At 39.4% G+C, this 20,644-nt stretch overlaps 1 protein-coding gene across 2 annotated transcripts in view; it reads left to right on the top strand.

Annotated features, from left to right (window-relative positions):
* Positions 1-20,245, top strand: part of SFMBT1 (Scm like with four mbt domains 1) — a 78,009-nt gene extending 57,764 nt beyond the window's left edge. Inside the window, exons 8-22 of one of the 2 annotated variants that reach the window (XM_075096362.1) lie at positions 235-336; positions 1,546-1,696; positions 3,514-3,596; positions 5,017-5,143; positions 5,846-5,959; positions 7,340-7,382; positions 9,590-9,654; positions 11,042-11,181; positions 12,355-12,464; positions 14,179-14,354; positions 15,127-15,305; positions 15,492-15,527; positions 15,636-15,737; positions 16,257-16,385; positions 17,265-20,245. In XM_075096362.1, the coding sequence (XP_074952463.1) occupies positions 235-336; positions 1,546-1,696; positions 3,514-3,596; positions 5,017-5,143; positions 5,846-5,959; positions 7,340-7,382; positions 9,590-9,654; positions 11,042-11,181; positions 12,355-12,464; positions 14,179-14,354; positions 15,127-15,305; positions 15,492-15,527; positions 15,636-15,737; positions 16,257-16,385; positions 17,265-17,405 (1,698 nt within the window). In that variant the 3' untranslated portion in view covers positions 17,406-20,245. Of the gene's footprint in view, positions 1-234; positions 337-1,545; positions 1,697-3,513; positions 3,597-5,016; positions 5,144-5,845; positions 5,960-7,339; positions 7,383-9,589; positions 9,655-11,041; positions 11,182-12,354; positions 12,465-14,178; positions 14,355-15,126; positions 15,306-15,491; positions 15,738-16,256; positions 16,386-17,264 lie in introns of both variants that reach the window. The other variant, XM_075096361.1, reaches the window with a different exon arrangement.
* Positions 20,246-20,644: the final 399 nt, after the last annotated feature.

Genomic DNA, 20,644 nt, shown 5'->3' with positions numbered 1-20,644 from the left:
AGAATATCAGAGGAGGAAATCTTCAGGACTCAATTTCCTAAACTCAATAGAAAACTGTCAGTCTCGGAAGGCATAGCTGGCTTTTTCATTCTAAAGAGGTTGCTGGTACTCTGACATGATTATTTCTTAGAATGAACTAATAAAAACTCAAGTTATCCTCTTCAGTTGAATTACATAAGGTACATCTTTTTGATGGAGAAAGGCAGGTAATCACTCTGATACTTCATTTCTCAGGATAAACCTGTGATTGGAGTGCATTCGTTCTCTGAAGGCATGAAGTTAGAAGCTGTGGACCCAATGGCTCCTTTTGTAATCTCTCCTGCTACAGTTCTCAAGGTATCAGGGTTCTTTAGCTTGTCCTGTTAAGATTCAGTTGAATTGCTACTTCTCGTCTTAAATGCTCAGGAAATTCTCATTATTTGATTACCCTAAAATCTTGAAGTAGTTTTCAAGTTCAGTATTTTGTATGTCTCCCATAGGGACAGGTTGCCAGGAAAAAAAACTTAACTGCTGATGGTGAAGACATTGGATTTGAAAATAGGGGAAGAGTTCCATAAAGATACAAACTCAAAAGGTCAAATGGCTGAAATTGTCAAACCCAGAGTTTTAAAATTAAATACAGTCCCTCATAATCTGAGTATCCACTTTAAGATAGGTTTCAGGGTTTTGTTTTTCCAAAAATTAATGTCATTCCTATGGACAAGCTCTGATGTTTAAGTAGCCTGGTTTTCAAAGAAGGGCCTGTACATGGATTTAAAAGTTGAAGTGAAAACTCCACAACATAACTGGGTTTTGAGCAGCTTCTATCTTCCTGTTTTAGTAAACAGGTGAAAGGTTCTAAAGAGACCTGCTTTGATATAGTAAACCAAAATGTTGCTGTACAACATAAAACTAGGACATATTTTTAAATCTTTTTTTTGTATATTTTCCAGGAACTGTTGCTTTTTCTTTAGGACAGATAGTCTCTCAATATGGCATCTTACATTTTGGTGTTCTCTCTTTTAAACTCTAACATACGGTTTCTTCAAATAAGATGCTCGCTTATTACAAAAAAGGCACAAGCAGTTCAAAGCAAAGGAAATTAATTTACTTTTCTTGATATTTTCTTGCCCTGTTCCTTGTTACTTCAGGAATGTAGTGGCTTTACTTGTGACAGTCCATCCTAGGACACAGTTCAGCCTTGTTGAAATAAGCAGTTTTATTATTACAGAATGGTAATAAGACCGTAAACTCTAATTTCTCTGTATTTTTCATAAGGTGATCAAGTGCTATATTGAATTTTCTTATTTTTTTTAAGTGCTCATACATTGTATTTTGTTATTACTTGATTTTGTTAACTTTACAGATACTGCAGAGGACTCTGCTGGTTTATGAATCCCATAGATTTGCTTTTAATTTTTTTTTTCCCTTCACAGTATTTCAAGGTAAAGGGTTTCCATCTTGCAGTGTTGCTGTTTAATAAAGTTATCAAAATGGGGGAGAGGGAGCAGTAGTTGAGAATCTACTACTTAAAAGACTACATGGTTCTCTTTTGGCTAACTACAGGTATACAATGAAAAATATTTCATGATAGAAATTGATGACTTGAGACCAGACCGTACAACCAGCCAGTCTTACATTTGTCATGTCAACAGTGCTGGTATTTTCCCTGTGCAGTGGAGTCTGAAGAACGGCTTGCATCTCAGTCCTCCCCCAGGTATGTTTGTGCAAGCTTGTCGTGCTCGCTCCTCTTTGAAGGAATTAGATTGCCAGTGCCCAGAGTGCTGTGTTTAGGATAACACTTTTGCAAAAGAATTATATGTAGTAGCACAAGCAAAGAACAAGAAAGATCAAATTCTGAGAAACAGGAGCTTTCAGTTAGTGAAACTGAAGTTTCCTGGGTACATGCCTGGATTTGAGAAGACAGTGGCTGAGGATGCTGGTCATGCATAAAAACCTGAACACTGGAATGAATGGAGTTTCTGTTCCAGAGCTGAAGGCAATGTTGATTTCAGCATTAATTAGCGTGATATCAGAAGCTTATAGCCTTTGCTTTAGATTTCTGCTTCTGGTCAAAATGGAACCTTGTTGTCCAATGTCTTACAATATTTTTAGACTATCTTATCACTTAGAAGTTAATGAAGTACTTTTTTTTCCAAGGACCTATCAGGCAAGGTAGCGGATTGCTGAAACATTGCTTCAGGACATAAGGGTTTGGGGAGTAGTCCTCAGCTTCTGCAATATTTATGCATTTTCTCAAAATGGAAATGTCAATGGTCTTGTAAAACCAGGGACTCTGTACTCTTGTTATTCACTACCACAGAATTTGGAATGTTTTGGTTTAGCTGCTCATGACTTCAGAGCAGCAAAGAGCATAGGATGTTTGTCTCTTGCCTTTCCTTGGCACAAAAAGTGGTTTTGCTTGACCCAGCATTACCTAGCATTTTGCGTGTGAAAGATGAAATCTCACTTTCTAGGGATGTAACTGGAGCTGACAAAGAGTTTAAGTTTCTCTTCTTGTAGGCCCCCTGGAAATGGTGGGCATTCTGAATTTTCTCAAGAGCCCTACTGGCACTGATAAAACAGGAAAATAAATATGTCCTTCTGTAGTTAGGCCATCTCTGAGGGGTAGTTGAATTTGTTGTTTTTAGGTTGTCATGTTAATACTATATTCTTAGACTAGTTTTAAAATTTTGTTTGATTTCTTAAACCCTTGTCACAAGCACTTCTTGTAGGGGAGTGCTTCCAAAGTACTACTGGAATAACTGCTGCAGTTGTCTCATTGCTAATATACTGCCAGCCTCAGACTATCATAGCAGCACACTTCTGCACCCACTTCCTTTCAGTTATTTGCTTTTTATTAGATCACACGGAAGCAAAGTATTTCCTCCAAGTAGAATTTAATTTGTCTTTTTCTTGGAAAGATGCTCTGTCTCCTGATGTTAAGACTCTTCCCTTCAACGGTATATGCAGATTTACAGCTGTTAGCAAACTTGATGAGCCTCTTAGGAAGACTAACTGCTCTCTTTAATGACTTGGTATTTAACATGTGTTTGTGAGAGTGATATGTTGGTATTGAGCACATTTTGGGTGCTCTATTTTTTTAAATTTTTTTAGAAGTTTCAGAGCATGACGTTAATGAAGTAATCTTGTAGAAACTTTGCCAGAACTTCATCTGTACCCTGTAAAAAGGGTGCAGATGCTTTCCCGTGTTTTGATCGCTGCCCTTGTCTGCTTAGCAGATGTACTTGATTCACGCTTCAGGTTGTGCTCTGCGAAGTCACTTTCAGTTTGACACCATTCTAAGGAAAAATGGGAATCAAGGTGGGGCAGTGCCCAAAAGCCTCTCTGCATGGAAAATAAAGAGGATATCTCATATATGTGAGAACCACGGTATGGTCTGACCTTAGATGGCTCAACTGACAAACTTCAGTGACGCAAAAAGATTTCAGTGATCTATACTCCATGTCAGCTTGAAATGAATCATTTGTTCTGGTGCTGTTAAATGAGAATCCTTTGCTTTTTTGCACCTAGGTTATCCTGGACAGGACTTCGATTGGGCAGACTACCTCAAACAATGTGGTGCTGAGGCAGCTCCCCAGAGCTGCTTCCCTTTGGTAAGGTTCTCTTGCAGAAAAACCTCTCTTCTGTTATGTGAATGACACTCTTGATTCCAGGCAGAAGAAACTTTTGCGTGTCTTTTACTTAAAGTACCCGTGGTAACTGAGGAAATGGAAGAGTTAAGAGTACAAATGTATGTGAACAGTAGTGGGTGCATGCCAGCTTCCTAGATAAGTGAGTGGTGGACCAAATGCTTCAGTTGTGATAAAGAAGATCAAAAAGAAATGAGTGTTTTGTAAAAAATTGAGATGTGTAAGAGTTCATGGAAGAGTTATAAAACTATCAATCCTTGGCACTCCTGTAATTGTGAAAACAGGGCCTTTTAATAGACCTTGTTTTCATTTACTTAGTGTACTCTTTCAATCTTCCTTCCTTTCAGCTTGAAAACTTCATTCCATTGTATTAATCAATACCAAGTCATCTTAAATTAGTACCAAATAATCATTTTACATTATTCAGTGCCTGAAGTACTTGCTAGATTTTGGGCTTTTGTTGGTTCAGCGACAGTATTGCTGTCTTCCAAAACAGAATACCTTGTCAAGCAGAAAATGGTACTATTAACACCTGCCTTCCAATTCCATTTACAATACTTCAGCTATTGCAGTGCTTAGGGGAAGAAATTAAAATGAATAATTACCATTTTTTGAGGAGGGTGTTGCTGGCTATGAATTCTTGTTGCCGTTTTTCTGTCTTGTAAGCTGTGGCATCTTAGAACAGGTCACTGAATTTACTATCCCTTTTCTCAGAAGAGTTGATCACTGTAGGCTAGTTCCAGAATTCGTAATGTATTGATCCTGTACTTACATTGCAGAATGGCTCTGGGAGGAAGAGTCCTCTGTCCAGCTGTCACTTCTTATCTTTAATTCAGGCACTTCAGAGCTGGATTAATACCCCTTCTTATGTTTTAGGAATTTTTCAATGAATGGGGACCAAGTTGGTGAATAAAGTGAAATCCTACTAATCCAAAAAATGTGAAATGAAAAGAGAGCTTCCTTTGCTGTCTGCCACAGCTCACTTGGATGAGGCAGGAATGTTATTTACATCCATAAAATGGATTTCCAAGCCAACATAATAGAATAGACAGGCTGGTCAGACTATATGTCAGACTTATCACTTGGGTAGCAAGCAGCAGAGAATTCCTGGTTGCATAGAATGCACTCAGTTTTTTCAGTGAGTCTCAGCATCCTTACTTTTGAGTACATACATGTTCTTTCCTAGGTCTGTCAATAGAGCCTTTTTAAACTTAAATTCTTTTTAGTTCATAATGTATCTTATTGTATTCAACGTGCTAATTTTCTGAAATTTCTGACTGCATGAGTACTGAGACTTTTATGTGTTGCTCCTGTTCATGGCTATTCATAGCGTATACTGGATATACAGACAGTATTTTACTGAAGTATTCTGTTTTTTTCCTAGTTAACTTCTGACCATGGATTTAAAGAGAATATGAAACTTGAGGCTGTGAACCCAGTTGCTCCTGAAGAAGTTTGCATTGCCACAGTCACCAAGTTGAAAGATTCCTACCTCTGGCTTCAGCTGGAGGGTGAGCCTGATGTGGGAGAGGAGAGTAGCACTTGTATTGATTCTTCTGTAGTACCATCATCAAACCTGAAGAATACCTGGAGCAAATTCACTGCCTGCTGAATATTGGCATCTGATCACTGTTTCCTCTGTGAAAACACAGCAAAAACCCACTTGCATTGTCTGTTTCCCAGTTAGCCTTGGATGGCAGTGCTCATTTAAGCCAGGCAAAAATGGCATTTGTGCATTGCAGTATGCCAGTGCTAAGCTAATGCACTGTGTGAAGTGCTGATCAGCATCTTTTAGAAAGCAAGGGCCTTGTAACATTTTTACAAATGAGTGACTTGCATTCTGAGCAAGCTTTCACCCAGCCTAGGAAGAAAACTGTTAGACAGGTTCTTTATTAAGATAAAATAGGCCGATGTCAGTTGTTCTCCATTATAATCCCATTTCTTGATTGGAAGTACATCAGCGTGCACTTACTATACGCTGTGTGTCTCTGCTAAACGGTGGATGACAAATTCCCATCTCCAGCCTTTACAAGGAAGCAAATGAGGTCAGGAAATAACCTGGTCAATAAAAAGGGATGAATAAACAATTGATACTGTGCTCCAGATAAGCCTTAAGTAAAAGCAGCTTCACTGGCAAACATATAGCAAGCATTAACCAAATCAGGTTTTTTATTTTTGAGTTGTTTCAATTTTTGCTTCTCTGAACTGAACAGGCTCCAAGAAGCCCATCCCTGACTGTATAGTGAGCGTGGAATCAATGAATATATTTCCAGTGGGTTGGTGTGAGACGAATGGATATCAGCTCAGACCTCCTCGCAAAGCAATAGGTATCAGTTCTGTTCTATCTGCAGTGGTTAGCTGGGTTAATAGAGATGGCAGACCTTCAAGAGCAGGCTACTGCAGAATTATTGCAGGTATCACTGAATTTGGAAACACCAGGTATAGAGAACCCATGCCTTGTGCAGTTGTTCCCCTGGCTGTTAGGTCCAGCTGGAATCCATACAACAACTCCAAAACAGACAGTGTTGGCTTTGAGACCCTTGCATGCTGTACAAGCACATGGAAACGGTCCACTAGTCACAGTAAAGAAATCGTATCTGCGCGTATGCACACACACTCATGCTATGCATAAACTTCTATCTGAGCTGTCCTTGCCATATGTCTGACCCTGATACTGATTTTACACTTGCACTTGTGCAAGTAAAATTAATGCCATAACAAAATAGCTCTGAGTTTTTGTACATTCTGGAGTTGAAATAAAGGGGACTGGCTTTCTAAATGGCCAGATGGTTATGATCCCATAATGACAAAATTGGAAAAGTAAATCCTACCTGTTTTAATTACACTAGTAAGTAGCATAAGAGAGTATCTTCTCTCAACTGATTACTGAGCTCTGCTTATTAAAGTTTAATGAGAGTTGATGAAACTGAAGAACTTCCTGAATGTTTATTAAGTAAGATAATAAAATTGTAAGGTTGGAATGGGTTGTCATTTACTGCAAGTTGAAGCAAGAGAAACTAATCTGAGACATGAGAAAAGATGCTTAAAAAAAAAATCCAGAATTTTGGGGACAAAGCCTGAAATTGCTGAAGAGGCACATATTGCATTACCTTGTTTAATATTATTACCTGATTGTGAAAGCCAGAATTAGCAAGTAGACCCATCACCTAGTTGACTTTATTAGTTGCAACAGTGTTTTCCACCATAGAAACTGGTTTAAGTCATATGTGTTTCTAACTAGCTAATTTCATTTCATTTAAACGTTAAATAATGAAGTTCCCTGTGCCAGTAAAGTGGTGAGTTAGGCCTATGAACCTAAGCTGTTTAGGTATCAGCAAGCAAAGGTACTGAAAAGGAAAGCATATAATTCCTTTTTGGCTGGTATTCCAGGTAGTTTAAGGGCTATGATGCAAACAGGGATGCACACAAGGAATGATTTTTCTATAAGACTGGGAATATACATGCCTGATTTAATGAATTTTTAGTGAAAGTTGAAGTAAACCTTTTGGGTTACTTCAAATTACATGGGCCAGCATGTCTCTAGTGCAGATGGGTCAGCTATCTAACATTGCAGTGACTTTGAACATAGATTCTTTTTGGTGTGTAACTGAGAGGAAATGAGTCTAGTGTGTACATACATATTGTACCAGAGGTTTCATTTGTCTGCCTCCCATACTTTGCTGTTTATATTTTCCTCTTCCTTTCAGTAAACAAGCAGAAAAAAATTGCAGTAGTTCAACCAGAGAAGCAGTAAGTAACAGGTTTTTTGCTCTTAGTTTCTGTTGGGGTTGGGGTTTTTTTTTTTTTCTTTTTCTAATTGGTAAATCATGTTGTCTTAGGGGAGATTTAGCTTTATAGAAGTGCTCTGCTGAGGGCTGAGAGATTCCGCAATCCGTTTATCTTAATGCTGCTAGTTCCTGTTGATGTTGAAAAAGACCCCTTACACTGCTGTAGTAGGAGATAAAAAGCACGGAATTTGTTTTCTAACAATGCTAGTGCAACTCAGCTGAATTATTGAATAGGTCAAGTCGTTTAAATTCTGGGGTTGAAATTGTTCATCTTTCATTTTTAAAAGATTGCGTTGTCTGAGTATTGGAGTGCATTTAAGAAAAACTAGCCTGATCTTAAGACTTGTGCTTGGGCCTTTTTTTAGTGGTGATTGATAGGGAAAATAACCAGATTCCGTTTTGGTTGTATTCTGTTCTCAGATAATACAGTTTCTGTAATGTAAACATGCTTAGAAAATATGGCTGCCTTAACAAGTAGCTGTAGTAACAAGTAGTGATTTTTTGCACGGCTGATCAGAAAATTTGGCTTTAGTGTGAGTGGTGTCATTCTGTAGATGAGCTTCTAATAGTTCCTTCCCAGATTAAGCTCAGCCCAGAATAGCCAAAAAGGAGAGTTCTGCTAATATCTACAATTTGTCTATAAACTCTGTGTCATGCATATGAAACTCCTTCATGTGAGCTTGCTCAATAATGCTCAGCAGAATGCCTGACAGTTGGCTTTATTGACTCTTACAGCTTTACAAACACCAGATCTGTCAGTAGTTCTGCCAATGTTTTCATTGCTCCTAAAATACGGAGCAACTGTTCTTCCATGTTTTGTAGTTGGAATTCTTACCAGAGTGAGTACTTGAGACATTTTGGTTGTATTTTGTTTAATTTCCATCTTTTTCAAAATGCATAAGGTACACTGTCTTCCTCTGTGAAATGTGAAAAGGAGGCAGAAAACATAAACTGTTGTTGGTAGCTTTGTGTGGTCTGTTTATCAGCATGGTAGCCCATATACTTCAAGGAAGGAAGGATTGCTGCTAGCTGTAGCAGTACAGTAGTCCCTTCCAGATTGAATTTTATATGGGGCCCAATGTTATTCAATATCTTTATAAGTGATCTGGATAACGGCATCAAGCATAGCCTGATGAAGTTTGCTGATGACACCAAGTTGAGTGGGGAAGTAGGCACTCCAGAAGGCAGAGCTGCTCTGCAGGGAGATCTGGATAGGCTGGAAGAGTGGGCCAGCAAGAACCTTACAAAGTTCAACAAGGAAAAGTGTAAGGTCTTGCATCTGGGAAAACATAATCCGGGAGTGCAGCACAGACTGGGATCTACCTGGCTGGAGAGTAGCTCTGTGGAAAGGGATCGGGGGGTCCTGGTGGACAGGAAGCTCAACATGAGTGAACAGTGTGCTGCTGCATCCAAGAAGGCCCACAGGATGCTGGGTTGCATCCAAAAGGGCATCGCCAGCAGAGAGAAAGAAGTCATTATCCCACTTTACTCAGCGCTTGTCAGGCCACACCTAGAGTACTGTGTACAGTTCTGGTCCCCGCTATGCAAAAAGGGATGTGGACAGGCTGGAAGGGGTCCAGAGAAGGGCCACCAAGATGCTCAGAGGACAGGGAAGCCTGCCGTATGAGGGTAGGCTGGGAGAACTGGGTTTGTTCAGCCTTGAGAAAAGGAGGCTTAGAGGGGATCTCATCACCGTGTACCAGTACTTAAGGGGCAGCTACAAAGAAGATGGAGACTCCCTTTTTACAAGGAGTCACATGGAGAGGACAAGGGGGATGCACACAAGTTGCTCTTGGGGAGATTCCAATTGGACATGAGAAGGAAATTTTTCACAGTGAGGACAGTCAACCATTGGAATAATCTCCCCAGGGAAGTGGTTGACTCGGCCACATTGGACACCTTCAGGAGTCATCTGGACAGGGTGCTGGGTCATCTTGTCTAGACTGGGCTCTTCCTAGAAAGGTTGGACTAGATGATCCCTGAGGTGCCTTCCAACCTGTGTGATTCTGTGATTCTGTGAATTTGGTAGTCCTTGCATGTTGTTATTGTGAAACAGGGGAGGTGTAAAAATAAGGCTGGACCTGGAAAAAAAAAATGATTGGGTTTTAGTAACTGAGAGGTGACTATCCTTACCTCCTGTCCCTTTTCCTAATCTTCTTTTCATTTCAGAATTTTGTCTTCGAGGACAGTTCATGATGGCCTAAAGAACCAGGAACTGAACTCTTCTGACTCAGGTATTGATCAGGGAGGGCAGGCTAACAAAGAGAAAATCCTGTAATAGTCAGCTGCCTCATTCTTCAGCTGCTCAACGCCCTTCTGTTAGGAGAGGGGAGAGGAGGAAAGGGTTTGGAGAGTTTTCATCCCTTGATGATTTGTTGAACTTCAAAAAAGCATGAAAAAAACCAAAAATGTGTAATTACTTGTGTCCTGTAACTGATATGTGCATTAAACCTGGAAATCAGATTTTTACACCAGAACATTCCCCACCCCCACCAGGAGAGGATATGTGGAGCCAAATGTGTACTGTGACCCATGCAGATGATTTTTTATTGTCACCTGTTACATTTAATAATGTTAAGAGAAACATAACAAGCATACTGTATCTGTGCTCTTGAGTTGTTAGATTCTAGTTTTGGGAAGCAGGTTTGTCTGATTTTTTTTTTTAATGATAACTTCATCATCATGATAAACAAAAGCAATTCAAACAGTAAACTGCTTTGTGTGCCAGATGGTGAAATCTAATAATTTTCTAAACTGTTGCAAGAATGAATATGATGAATAAGTACATCTGCTGATGAAGCAGTCACACAGATCTATCTGTTTGGCAGCAAAATGCCTCTTGTGCTGTTTCCTCTACAGTGAAATGCACGTCTGAAGCTGCACCAAATGCAAGCTTCATAGAAGTAATCCACACTTGTTAGCATTTTAATTGGCTTTTAATAGAATCATAATGTAAATTTGACTTAATTTATTTATCTGCCAGCTATCAACTACTGAATGGAAGATCTTTAAGTGATAGTGTTGCTCAGTCAAGAAAAACTGCAATACTGCTAGAGCAAAACAATTTTGTATTTATACATAAGTATCTTGCAATGCATATTGTACGTAACTTCAATTCTGAGCAGTGTTGAACCGTTTAATAGGTTTGGAAAACTTGATGTCACTTTATCAAAGGTCACTTCATCAGTTGCTGCATCTTTTGTTTGCTGATTGAGGGAAAAGAGTCTAAAAATGCAAAGCAATGTGATATTGCAGTTCAGGATAAATGGTAGAGAATAACATTGCCAGCTTCTCTGGTGGCAGAAGTTTGGGGGACAGACAATTACTTGAGTGGAAAATTTATCCATAATTAATGTTTCTTTTCTGATAAATGACCAACTTTATTTCTCTAGTTGATAATTTGCAAGCATGGATTTGAAGTATGAAAAATATTTTGGCAACATTGGATAACTAGTGCTGTCATTGCAAACGTGACACTGAAACTACCACAAATTCATGTAATTCAGCACTTTTTCCCCCTTCCTTTTTTACACCAGGCAAAATATTACATGTTGTAAAAAGTCATTCTTTGCTGGGGAGGTTGTAGCATGTGATTACTATCTTTGCTTTCTCATTTCTCAGTGGTGATTAATGGAAAGTACTGCTGCCCAAAGATCTACTTCAACCACCGGTGCTTCTCAGGGCCTTACCTTAACAAAGGCAGGATTGCAGAGCTTCCTCAGTCTGTGGGACCTGGGAACTGTGTTCTTGTTCTGAAAGAGGTGAGGTGGTTGTACATAGTGGACCTGCATATAGCAGCGTATCATAAATGCTAGAGTGTCTCTCTAATAAAAGATGAGTAATTAATAAATTTAAGCTGATAATGAGTAGAGTGGGGTTTTTGTATAAAATCAGTATAAATCATGGACTGTTTTACGAATGGCTGGAAAGAGTAAAAGCTTCTCATTTACTTGAGTTACAGGCAGCCTTCTACTCCTAAACTTTATTTTAGGTTAAAAGAGAGTAACCTGTAATTGCCACAGTCAAAGGAGTGAGTATCTTTTTATAGCTGTAATAAATGCTTCAATTCTAATTAACAGAATTTAGCTTCAGATAATCCCCAAATTCCTTTACAGTTTGCACTGTTGATGTTAAAAAGAGGAAGTACAGATTTTCTTAGTAGAATTGGAAAACTGTTTTGGTAACTGAAAAATTAAAATAATTCCGTGTGTTATAAGTTGGATATGATTTGCAAAGATCAGATGAAATTGTGATTTTGCTTTCTAACATAACTGAGGGAGGAGAAGAGGGAGAAAGAGACCATTCTTTAATGCCAAAGAGCCTGTTCTCCAGAATGCATTTCATAGCAAAATTACAGATCATTTAATGGAATAATTATCTCCAAAAAGGTCATGGGGTGGTTGTTTCCTGACTTCACAGCACTAGATAAATTCTCATTTTGTTATACTACAGGCCTTATCATGGTTCATGAAAGCAAAACAGAGGAGAGCTTAAGATTCTGCAGTACGATTTTGTAGCAAGTAGTGGTTGGCAGGCAGCAAAATCCTGCAGCATTTTTTGGCACATCTTCACATGTCAAACACTCTCTAAGATAATCACTCAGATTTACCCAAGTCTATGCAAGTTTTGTGGTATTCAGCCCCAGGGTTTAATTTAGTGACTTGTAATTCAAAAGCAGTGACTTTGAAATTGCTAGGTAGTTGTGATTCTGCAGACAAATTCTGAAGGTTTGGCAATGCCCAAAGTGTCAGCTGCTCTTAGTTTTCATTTTGGCAGTATCGGGAGGTATCTGTCATCCCGCTGCGAATTAGTGCTTTGATGCTAGGTAATTTGGATGAATAGAATTAATTTCCTATTCTACCCTGGCACTTTAAAACAGACTTATTGTACAAATAACTTAAATATATTTTCTCTTGTTCCCTCCTTCACTGAAGGTTCTCACTTTATTGATCAATGCAGCTTACAAACCAAGCCGTGTCCTGCGAGAACTGCAGTTGGATGAAGAGGCTGCATGGCACGGGCATGGAGAGACCCTAAAAGCCAAGTAAATTCTTGTCCTGTTCCCCGCTTACCTGATCGCAATAGCAGTGTTCTCTGCAGTCTATGCTTTAACTTCTCACATTTCAGTGAAGGAAAAATTGCTTATAGCATATCAAGATGCTGACCATAATTAACCTTCCAAATCTGTATAAGCTTCTTTATGAATATCTGGTGAAGTGCATCTGATTTTAATGTTCCTTAATATGCCAGGTGTGCTCTGCTACTGGCATGTAAGCAGCTAGTGGTGAAGCAAGAATGGTGTGGTACTGGTACAACATAGCTTGTACGCTGGAAGACATGCAGGTGAGGTTTAAGATAATTTAATTCACCTGAAGAGAATTGTCAGCATTTTAAAGCAGAAGCACATACTGCTTAGGAAGCTTCTCAGGCTTCCATGGCATTTCCTCATCAGTTTCTCAGTGGAAGAAAATTCCTCTGAAATCAAGTTATAGCAGTGCTCTGAAATGGCCTGACATGGAAGTCTTTCTACAACACCCTACCCTAAAGCACTCCCTAGTTTTCCTGCTGGGCTTTTTGGGTTGGGTTGCAAGACTGTTTTGTGGCTAGGAAAAAAGCAGTGTTCATATTTACATATATTTGCTAAATCCAGATATTCCTTTATAGTCTAGTGATGGTCTTGTAATTGGGTCACTGCGTTTACATGCTAGAGATTAGATTTTTCCCAATGTGCCATAGCACACTTTCCTACATAGTTTTGAATGCCGGTAATTCTTTTCCTGGATCAGTTTCATGTGTAAAAAGACATCTTTCCATGTATTGAAAGATTGCTCTGGATTTGGACAATAGGAAGATCATATGAAAGGTTAATGTAAATAGGAGATGTAGCAGAAGAATAGAGGAAAAAAATTTGTTTGATTTCACTGAAGTTGCTCTGTGCTTTCCTTTGTCACAGGAGTGACACCAGGGATATATGGACTATGATGATATAGCTCTTTTTTTCAGTGCATTAACTAGGTACTTGCAGGCCTGAGGCATCCCTGATAGATATCAGCGTGTGCCAGTAGCTGTGCTGGGAGAACAAAGCAGAAATGATGAATGGCTCTGGCAGATATTTCACAGTGCGGCTCTGTCAATGTAATGGCAAGGCTGATGAACAAAAAGAAATCTTTTTTTAATTTAAATCAAACAGGAGCAATATGTGAAGTCATAGCAAGTGACTGTCCTGATTAATTGTTTAGCAGTTAGATGAAAGCTGATTGGAAATGTGACAGTAGTTCATCTGTTTGCCATAGTATGTGCACAGAATGGCTCACTAGAAGCTGTCTGATTTTACCTTTATTACCTGAATTCATACACTCCGTCTTGGTTTTAGGGACCACCTGTCTACCTCACAGTGGACACTTACGCAGTCCTGTAAAAAACAAAGAAAGAACAAACCATCTCTAAACAGAGAAAACAAAACATCTAGACTCTGGGGTAGTCTTCTCAGATGGTATTCTATAGTCACTGGCAGGGCAGTGTTGCTGTGTGTGGTACTGCAGGCATCTCTCTGGTGTTGGCTTTGTTTCTTTGCTTGAGGATCTGTCATAAGAGACAGGACTACCAGTTTCCTGGATTTGTCAGTCCATAAAGTTCCTCATTGCTCAGGTTTTCCCTGAGTTTGATCTCAAAGCAATATTCTTGTACACCTGTCGATGAAGTACTTTTGTGCTGGTAATTAGAGGATTCCTGAATTATGACAGTATTTTCAATGTTAGGTACAAAGGGAAGAGCTACCGTGCAACTGTGGAAGTTGTGAGGACGGCAGATCGGGTGGCAGATTTCTGTAGAAAAACATGCATCAAGCTGGAATGTTGTCCAAACCTCTTTGGCCCTCAGATGGTGCTGGATAAGTGTTCAGAGAACTGCTCTGTCCTAACAAAGACTAAATACAGTGAGTAGGCTGCTGGTCTCAAACTGAGGTGGGGTATGGGGTGTTATATTTTGGGTTTTTTCGGGCTTTGGCTCCAGAAGGAATCCAAAATATATTGCTGTGTTTACAAAAGAAGCAGCTCAAGCACCACGTACACGGGCCTACAAAATATCCATGTGCTACTGTGCAGGGGATGAAAAATCAATTCTATATTAAGTGGTAGAACCATGGCTTAACTTTTTGTTGTGTGCTTAAAGATTTATCTTCTTAACACAACTTTTGGGACAAGAACTGGCTCTAATACTGTAATTTAAGCGCAATTGTAATGGCTTTTACCAATTCGTTGTGGAAAAAATAAACCACCTTCAAACTCTTTTCTTAGCTTTTAGGGTTTTTTAGCTTTTAGGGTTTTTTTTTAAACTAACATTAACCATTGGACATTGTGAGAACAAACAGTGCATTGAGGCCATGTTTAAAATCTACAAAACATCACAAAAAGCACGATCAAATTGGACAAAGTCAGTGGCTGATGATTTTTGTATAAAATCTGATCATTTAGTGCTTCTCAGAGATAGAGGAAGTAAATCTTTATAGAGCAAATAAAATTGATCAGTAACTCTTCATAAACCAAATTGAAGAGGAAAATATAGACATACAAATTTTGAAGTTTTGCAGAATTGGGATTTCTATTGGGAAATATCCATCTACTGATTTTCCAGTCCTGATGACAGGCAAACATAACTAATGGCATTGAAGGTGCATTTCAACATGGTGCTTTCTTCTGTCCTGGTAGCACACTATTATGGAAAGCGGAAGAACAAGCGGATAGGAAGGCCTCCAGGTGGCCACAGTAACCTGGAAGTAGCCCTGAAGAAACCAAATAAAAGGCGGAAGAGACGAAAACATTTTTTTGTTCATAAGAAAAAACGTTCTTCTACTTCAGTGGATAACACTCCAGCTGGATCTCCTCAGGTATGAGGCTGTCAACAACTTTAATAGACATGGTATGTGATCTTCGACCAGCTACGTATGAAAAACCAGACTGTTAGTTTCTTGTAACCTCAGGTTATAGTTGACAAATGGGTGACAATTGTAACTTTTGTCCTAATCTTCCCATTTTTAAAATTTTGTAACTTTTTTTTCCCCCTACCTCTTCAGGGCAGTGGGGGAGAAGAGGAGGATGACCAGGATGAGGTAGATGAAGAATCTCTGACTGAGGATAGTACCTCAGAGCACCAAGAAGAATTGCTTGAGGAATCAGAGGTATCAGAGAAGAAATCACTGTCATCCTCTCCTACACAGAGTGAACTGTCTCATTCCCTGGCTCAGGACCGAGACAAGCGGAAGAGGAAGCTCAGGACCTTTTCCTTTTCTGATGATGAAAATAAACCTCCTTCACCAAAGGTAACTTCAAATGTAGGTTTGTGTTCTAGCTTGCTCACTGTTGGGCAAGCACAATTATCTTGGGAGTATTGACCATCATACATGTGTTCTCATAAAATACTGTGTTACACCGTAAAGGGAATTGTGAAGACTCTTCAGAATAATTAAAAATTATTATTTTTATTACAGTTGTATTACAGGACTGTGATAAAGACAAAACAGAAAGCTTTAGACAGAACAGTGAACTTTCCGTTTCCTGGCTGTTAGCACTCGTCTTGGTTCAACCTGAGCAGTGATGCAGTGTCGACCAAATCCTGGTTTTAGATCCCTGCTAACTGGCTATAAGGACGTTAGAGCTTCCACCCTCAGCACAATGCTATTCTGCACATCCTTGCTAACCAAGAAACCTCTACAATTTGAGCTCTCATTAGAGCTTTATTTGGCAGCTGAATGTTTCAGTGTGGGGGAGTAGAGGGGAGTGTTGGTCCATTGCATATGTAATATTTTAGGAATTCTTTTTGTGCTGGGTGGCTTGTCTAGGACATAAAGATGGAAGTTGCTGAAAAACTGCAGCTGGACAGTAACCCTCTGGAATGGAGCGTGGCTGATGTTGTTCGATTCCTTAAATCCACTGACTGTGCGCCACTGGCGAGAATTTTCCTTGATCAGGTATGATTTTGTCTGATAAAATGTTGAATCCATTACTTTGCTTCTAATCTTCTAATGAATCACAAAAAGGAGCTAGTTTAAATTTTATAATAGGGTCTTGAGGAAACAAATGCATGCACAACCTTCTGCAGTTTGGGAGAGGAGGGTTAAGGGAATGGCCAGCATTTTTCAGGTTTCTTAGTACTCAGTGGAGGACATTTTGGTCTGTGGGGCATCTGAATTCCAAAACTATAGAGAATGCCTGCAACCAAGCAGAGTGAAGGCAGAAGCCTGTTTTCTAGGAGATATAGTTTTGCCAATTGTGTTGAATTTTTCCAAATGATAATTGTTTTCTGTAGACTACAGGTATCACAGTGTTGTACAGCTGTATAAGTGAACATTTTTGTGTTGTATGTATGACAACTAGAGTACAAACATGAGTCAAGTTAATGTTGTTCTCACATCTTGGTTAAAATTCGCCAGAAAAAACATCATCTATCAAAATTGTAGTACTGGAACTGGTAATGAGTATGGTTTATAATAGGTGTTTCAAAAGATGTACTTTTCCTTGTAGAACGTCTGTTTCTTTAGAAAGATGCAGAGGTTAGGTAAAGTGACTTTCTACAGTAAATTTTCTTGATTTCTGTTATTAGGTTATTCTTTAAGAATAGCATCTTATGAGGTTCTGTCCCTTAGCCAGTGAATTTGAGTTGACGTTTTAAGAAAAGAGTTAATTTGTTGTGAGGAAGAGTTAGCTTTTTTTTTTAATCTGCCTGGAGTGGCACAAAAGAAATATCTAATTCGCAAACAGTCATGAATCTGAAGTTACAGCAATTCAAAGCTGAAGGAGCAGGAAAAATAAAAATGCAAAGTCACTATGAAGTTTTTGTCTTTTGACAGGAGATCGATGGCCAGGCACTGCTGCTGCTGACCCTGCCCACCGTTCAGGAGTGTATGGACTTGAAGCTTGGGCCAGCTATTAAACTTTGCCATCACATCGAGAGGGTCAAACTTGCCTTTTACCAGCAGTTTGCTAACTGAGGAGCAGCTAAGTTGAAGTGGACCTTTGAAGCACAACTACAAAAAAAATGCTCCTTTCTCTCTAGCAAGGAAAGCCAAATGAAGTTAAACTGGGGCCCTGGTGACCTGAAAGCATGTGTCAGCCTCAGTTTTTTACTTTGACAAAAGGAAGACAACATCTGGAGCAAAATGCCAATGCAAACACCAGGGCTACTCTACCAGCTGCCAGCTTGGGAACACAATAGTCTCTTGCTCTGTGGTTCCCTTTTTTTAATGTATTTTTTAATGATTACAGAAAAGTCTCCTCTGGTGGGAAATGACATTTCAATAGTTCTGTTGGCACGGAACTTTAAAAGGAGAAACAGATCCTGTTTACGTTAGCATGTAGGCTGCCAGAAATAACCTTTCTCTGTTTCTGATGATTCACAGAATCCCCTTCCCTCCCTGTGGACAAACACTTGCTTTACCACAGCACTGGCTTTGGAATGTGCTCTTTGCACATTCGTGTGTTATTGCTCAGTTTTTTTAATGAATTTGTTCATTGTTAGGACAACAACAAGGCCACAGGGTTCTGAATGTACAGTATAGTGAGAGTGTGGTTCCTTTTGGGGTTTTTTTTGTTGTTGTTTATTTTGGGTTTTTGTCTTGTCATTGTTGGGTTTTTGTTTTGTATTGTTTTGGTTTTACTACCTCTGTAGCCTGAACAGTAGAGGTGATGAACTAAAAAAGGAGGGAACTACTACTTCTGGACAAATCATCTGTAGCTGCACAGCAGTCTCTCTTCTGTAGGCATGTCAGGAGTACAAACCAGTATCAGCATACAGAGCTTCTGTTCCAAAGCTTGAGCTGAAACCTGTGTAGGCTTAACCTGGATGTTACCTTTTTCTCAGATGTCAGAAAACTTAATTATTTTGCACTTCTCTTACAGATGGGCTGTAGGAAAAAAGGAAGGAAAGAGAAAGTGCCTCTACATTTTCTGTACTTCAGTTGTCAGATAATTTTTTTTTTAATTGTGTGAAGTTATTTCCATTTTATAGCACACAATTGGGCCATGTACAGAGAGCCTGTCAGCAGACTTTTACTTTGCTAACTGAACATCTTTTTAGATAATAAACTAAGAAAACTGCAATCAACAGAGAACTGCAACTTAGCTCTACCAGTGTTTGCATACTGGAAACTATCTTATGAGCATGACTCTGTATTTTTAACTACTTACGGCTGCTCAGGATCAGACTTGATGGAAATGTGGGGAGTTGGGAAGGGGTTTGTGTGCTTCTTTTAGAGAAAGGGAAAAGGACCAGAGGGACATCTGGTACCATCGGTAGACCCACAGTAGGATGAACAGCTGATTTTAATTTTCCAGGGTGATAAAACTCAATCAGCCACTTGCTGTAGCCCTGTGCTTTACACTTTAAGTAACAGGGCTTACCTTACTTTCCGTTAAAGATGTGTAAAACTTACATCAGGGTCAAGATCCGCATCGAATAAGCATTGGGTTTCAGATGGCTTGCATTCATTCACTCTGCCTGTTCTCAGAGTATTTGGAGAGTACAGACAGGTGCTTTATGTGTGTAGCCCTGGTCCTTTATCTCCTATTCATATACATTTTTGCAGGAAGTCCCTGGCATACTAAGGCATTTGAGGTAGGAAGGTGCTCACTGCAGGAATTCATTTAGGAAAGATACATTTGCTGATTTCTGATAAACACTGGTTACTCTGGTCAAATTGATTCAGGCGTCTCTTAGGCCTAATGTGATCAGTTAGTGTGATGATGTGAGCTGTAGGATTCAGCAAGAAGGTCATCTGTAAACTAAGAGCTGAGTTTGCACAGCCTATGTGTCTGTATCTGCCACACAGGTGTTGGGGGGGAGCTCCTCCAATGAAAACTGTTTAGAGTAAGCAAAGCGAAATAACTGGCATTTATTTCTTTTGCCCCTTAGAATAACTGCCTAGTCAAGGCAGAACTATTTACAGAAGTGCTAAAATCAGGGTTTTTTTTCTTGCATTCCAGAATCAAAATGTCAGACAGCCTGTTTACTAGCTGAATATCCTTGAGGGAAGGAGAGCGGTGTGTAGCTAGGACAATTTTTTCTCCAAAGTTGTAAGCAGAGTCTGAAAACATAACTAAATTGACATCGAAGTGCCCCTTCTTCTTTCTCACACCAGATAACGTGGCTAATAAATGGGTGTTTTGGCTCTTTATGTTGTGCTTAGGTCATCCACCTGTATTCCATTCCCATAGGACAAGCTCAGTGATAAGCCATTAGGCCTGAAAATATTTTTGAAACAGACAATTGCTGCTTTGCTTTCAGCAACTTGTCTTGAGAAATTTGACCAGCAGAGAACTTCTGGGCTGGAAGATGATGCTTTTGGATCATACTTGGCATTCTTCAGGGTTTCCAGAATTTTATTGCACTGATGCCCAGCAGAATTGACCTGCATAGCCAAGATATGTTCTTTCCACCTTTCCCCATGGACAGATAGATGTCTCTTTAAGTGGTTGTCAGGAGAGGACAGAGCTTAAAGGGTAATTTAGTGAACCTGTTAACACAGCGCCTAGGGTTTTAAATACAAATGTCATACTTCTTTTTCTCAGTAAATAAAGCAGTCAGCAGTTTCAGAGGATAGTGGGATAATCACTGATCACCTTTGGCATGTTTTATAGGCTGGATTTTTCTGCCTTGTTTTGGGAGGCACTGACAGTCTGGTCCCAATGGGATCTATTTTTGTTGAGATTTTCAAAAGGGATGTTTTCATTATTTGTGAAATATTTTTATGCTGCACACGGGTACTGTACACTCTGTTTCCTGGAAAAAATGCACTCTTTTATTGCTGGATTTAAAAGGGATAATTGGGGCTTTATCTTGATGGATGGTGTTTCTACTTGACTCAAGTTCCTCTTTCTCTAAGCAAGGCAGATGACAAAACTGCACTTAAATTTGTTCATCATATTCCAACATGACTTGAAATGAGCTCATGTGCTGCTTTAGTTGCTCTGTTTCTTCAAAACTGGATTTTGGGTAGCCAATGGCTTTGGGTAATACTGATGTTTCACCAGCAAGAGTTCCTGGAACTGCAGTAATTTAGGCTTCAGGGATTTGTGCCGTCCTCTACCACATCCATTCACCATAATATATGACAAAGCTGGAGTCCAGGAGACAGTCAGTGGTGTCTTGCACAAATGTCTTAAGTACAAGAAAACGCGCCCTCCATTGGGCCTTGTGTACTGTTTATGTGGGTGGTAAAAGGAGATTTCCTTT

Source organism: Phalacrocorax aristotelis, chromosome 6 (genome assembly GCF_949628215.1).
Source record: "Phalacrocorax aristotelis chromosome 6, bGulAri2.1, whole genome shotgun sequence".
Lineage (NCBI taxonomy): Eukaryota > Metazoa > Chordata > Aves > Suliformes > Phalacrocoracidae > Phalacrocorax > Phalacrocorax aristotelis.
This window is presented reverse-complemented; position numbering and strand designations above follow the sequence as displayed.